The sequence below is a fragment of the Vigna radiata genome, chromosome 1 (assembly GCF_000741045.1).
Source record: "Vigna radiata var. radiata cultivar VC1973A chromosome 1, Vradiata_ver6, whole genome shotgun sequence".
Taxonomy (NCBI): Eukaryota; Viridiplantae; Streptophyta; class Magnoliopsida; order Fabales; family Fabaceae; genus Vigna; species Vigna radiata.
The window spans coordinates 9,232,158-9,236,046 of NC_028351.1; the positions used below are offsets into that span (position 1 = coordinate 9,232,158).

General features: G+C 33.7%; 1 protein-coding gene across 1 annotated transcript; it reads left to right on the forward strand.

Moving 5' to 3' along the window:
* The first annotated feature begins 2,194 nt into the window (after positions 1-2,194).
* Positions 2,195-3,170, forward strand: LOC106756981 (toll/interleukin-1 receptor-like protein). Its single transcript, XM_022784126.1, has 2 exons — positions 2,195-2,682; positions 2,782-3,170. Exons 1-2 carry the CDS (start codon positions 2,213-2,215, stop codon positions 3,041-3,043), a joined length of 732 nt encoding a protein of 243 aa, XP_022639847.1. The 5' UTR covers positions 2,195-2,212; the 3' UTR covers positions 3,044-3,170.
* Positions 3,171-3,889: the final 719 nt, after the last annotated feature.

The window sequence follows — 3,889 nt, forward strand, 5'->3', positions numbered from 1 at the left end:
AGAACAAAGTAAAAGCTATGAAGGAGTTCATTTGTTCATAAAACATACACAGACAAACACGTTAAATCAACCATTATCAATTACCGACGGCAAAAAACCCTCGGTAATACCGAAGGCCAAAATTCATTGGTATTACCTAGGGGCAAAAGCCCCTCAATAATGCCCTCAGTAAAATGCATTTACCAAAGGCTTTCAGCCCCTCGGTAATATCTCGCAGGTAATTTCACGTTTTACTAAAATTATAGTTATAAATTATAAGTATGATGTTTGTTTTTAAGTTTATTTTTGAAAACTATTTTGATACATTAGTTTATTATTTCTTCTTTGTTTTTTTGTTTATTTTTTTTGTTTACGATGATTATCTTAATGATGTGTTCAATTGATCTATGTAAGACGAAGGAGGTACAACAACATAGTTAGGTTTTATTCTATCATATATAAACTTTGTTGTTTTGAAAATTTGAGCTTTTTATTACTATATATATATATATATATATATATATATATATATATATATATATATATATATATATATATATATATATATATAACTTGTTATACCAGGACATGCTTTATGAATTCCTGTAATATAATATAGTAGTTATACTTCTAACTCACTTCATTGTTAATTATGAGCATTGGACTTGTTTTTCCTCATAATTGACATGTTCTTCAATCTTCTATTCAATTTTTTTAAACAATAATTTAACAAAGTAAATTTCTTTTAATTAAAGCAAAGAGGTCTTTGCATTGATATAATTGGTTGAAAACAAGGTCAAATATGGTCAAATACGGTCAAATATGACTGTAAAAAGTTTCATCCATATTTGTAATGCTTAAATTCTATTTGGACACAATTTACATCAGCATCATTAAATCTAATTAAATTACAACAACACTTCTTTCTATTTATAAGACCAAATAATTCATCATGGCTAAGCAAAATGCTTTATATTATTTGATAGAATAAAGATCTGTTTATATATATATATATATATATATATATATATATATATATTATACTTTATAATAAACTTATACTTTATTATGTGTAAATTTAAACAGATCTGCCGATTATTCTAAATAATTGTGTGGCTATTGTTTACATTGACCAATATAATGAGACAAATCAGAAAGACGAAGACGGATATTTTCCATTTACAGTCCCCATACGCTAACATTTATTATGGGAAATTTCTAAGAACTTGATGAAGACCTCTCTCAACGTAGAGTAGGGGTTATGCATAGTGTTGAATTTTGCGGGAAGAGAAAAAAAAAAAAAGAATTTTCTATAAAGTTCATTCCTGTAATAAATAACACTGCTGGGTATTTCCAATATGTTTGGTAACATTTTCTTAATCTCATAATTCAGCTTTGATTTTCGAGACCAAACAAGCAATTTACATAACTTTTCTCCTTCCTCACCATCTTTACTCGTTTTAGTTTAAGGGATTAAAAACAAATCTTGAAATAACATTTCTGTCTATTAAAATGAGAGAACGATAATAGAACATGTCTTTTGTTTTTTCTCTCAGCTAACATTAGAAGCCACTTAAACTCGCTTGTTCGGTTTTTAGAATAAACTCGGTTTTTAAAAGGAGATTAATGCTTTTAGCAAAAATAATTTTTCATTTTTTATAATATTATGTAATAAATTAAGTTTAAAATCGACAGAATATTAATTATAAATAGTGTAACAATAAACATATAATCAACTTTTAGATGACCAAAGAGAAGAAAGATTGAAATTGAGAAAAACTTAAAAAACATTCACAATTAACCGAAACGAATAATGTAAAAATAATTTTTTTACATTACAAGAAATGTAGTTGCAAAAGCTATCAAAGCGCACGTATGAATGTAAGTAGTAAAAACAATAGTTTGAGATCATTAGGAATGAATGAATTAGATCAACCCAACTTAATTAAACAAATCAATTTAAACTCAATTGTTTGGATTAGATATAGAATTATCAAAGGTGAAAAGTGAACCAACCATGTTAATTAATTATTGTGTGGCTATTGTTTGCATTGACCAATATAATGATGCAAATAAGAAACGGAGACAAATATTTTCCATTTACAGTCCCCACACGCTTACATTTATTATGGAAATTTATAAGAACTAAATTTCCCATAATAATTTTATATTTATATAAAGTTTTCATTTACTGTGCCTACAGCTAACAATTATCATTCCAGACTTTGTTCTAATGGCAATTCCAAGTTTCCGTAGATTCATCTATGATGTGTTCCTCAGCTTTAGAGGGGAAGACACGCGTTATGGTTTCACTAGTTATCTCTACAAAGCTCTCTGTGACAGGGGAGTTCGCACTTTCATCGATGATGAGGAACTTCAAAGCGGAGAGGAAATCACACCAGCACTTCAGAAAGCAATTGAAGAGTCTAGGATTGCCATCGTTGTGCTCTCTCACAACTATGCTTCTTCCTCCTTCTGCTTGGATGAACTTGCAACCATCCTTCACTGCAAGAGTAAAGGGCTGTTGGTTATACCAGTGTTTTATAAGGTGGATCCTTCTAATGTCAGACATCAGAAAGGTAGCTATGAAGAAGCATTGGCTAAGCATCAAAAGAGGTTCAAAGGGCAAGAGGAGAAGTTAGATAAATGGAAAATGGCTCTGCGTGAAGTTGCTGACTTGTCTGGCTATCACCTTGGAGATGGGTACCCAATCTTCTTATTTTATTGAATATTAGTATACTTATCAAAACATGTTTACAATGCTTCTAGTTTAGCTTAGTTAAACTTTAATGTTGGGAACAGGGAATACCAGTACAAGTTTATTGAGGACATTGTTAAACGGGTTTCCAAGGAGATTAAACGTGCTCTGAAAGAACCAGTGGGCCTAATCCTATGGAATATGTACAAGGGGATGGACCTAATCCTATGGAATATGTACAAGGGGATGACAACCCAAGTACCACTGCAGAACATGGCCCAAGTAGTGCTCCAGATGCTTTCATTGATCGTCCAAAAAGGGTCATCCATCAACCAATACATCTTTAGAGATTTTGTTACTAAGTGACGTGTCACCCTTTTAGGGGAAAACCGTTATACCCATGTGAAAGAATATTTGCTGTAAGGAGTAATGCTTATATAGAGCACCTTCTGTTAAACGGTGGAATAAGAAAAGATTACGTGTCTTTCCCTTATATTCTCTTCTTTGTCCCGTTTTTCTTTTCAGATTGTTCCCTTCTCTGTTTTTCTCTTACATTTTGGTGCTTTCATTGCATCTTACTCCCTGCATCCATGGCCGACTCACCTGACCCATTCACCTCTCTTGACCGCAAATTAGAACAAATCTTACCAGCCTAAGCCAATTTTTCCAACACCCTCGTGGACATTGACAATCGGACATCCCATCTTGAGAACCAACTCTCACTCACCCATAAACCTCCCCACAACCCTTACAGACCGATGAAATTGGACCTTCCGTCTTTTGATGGAACGGATCCCCTTGGCTGGATCTTTAAAGCTAATCAGTTCTTCACCTTCCACCAAACTCCCCCGGAGTAACGCATCCAGCTTGCTTCCTTTTCTCTTGAAGGACAAGCCCTTGCTTGGTTTCAGTGGATGCACAACAATGGGTTACTCACATCATGGGATTCTTTCCTCCGAGCGCTCGAGCTCCGATTTGCTCCCTCCAAGTTTGAAGATCCCATCGCAACCCTATGCAAGCTCTCCTAAACTCACTCATTACAAGACTACCTCTCTGAGTTTGAGAAACTTTCTAATAGGATCTCCGGTTACCCCACCAGTTTTTATTTGAGTTGTTTTATCTCCGGCCTCAAACCCCACCTTCGACGAGAGGTCACGACCCTCCAACCGTCAGACCTAAACCAAGCTATTGCGTTTGCCAAGCTACATGAGG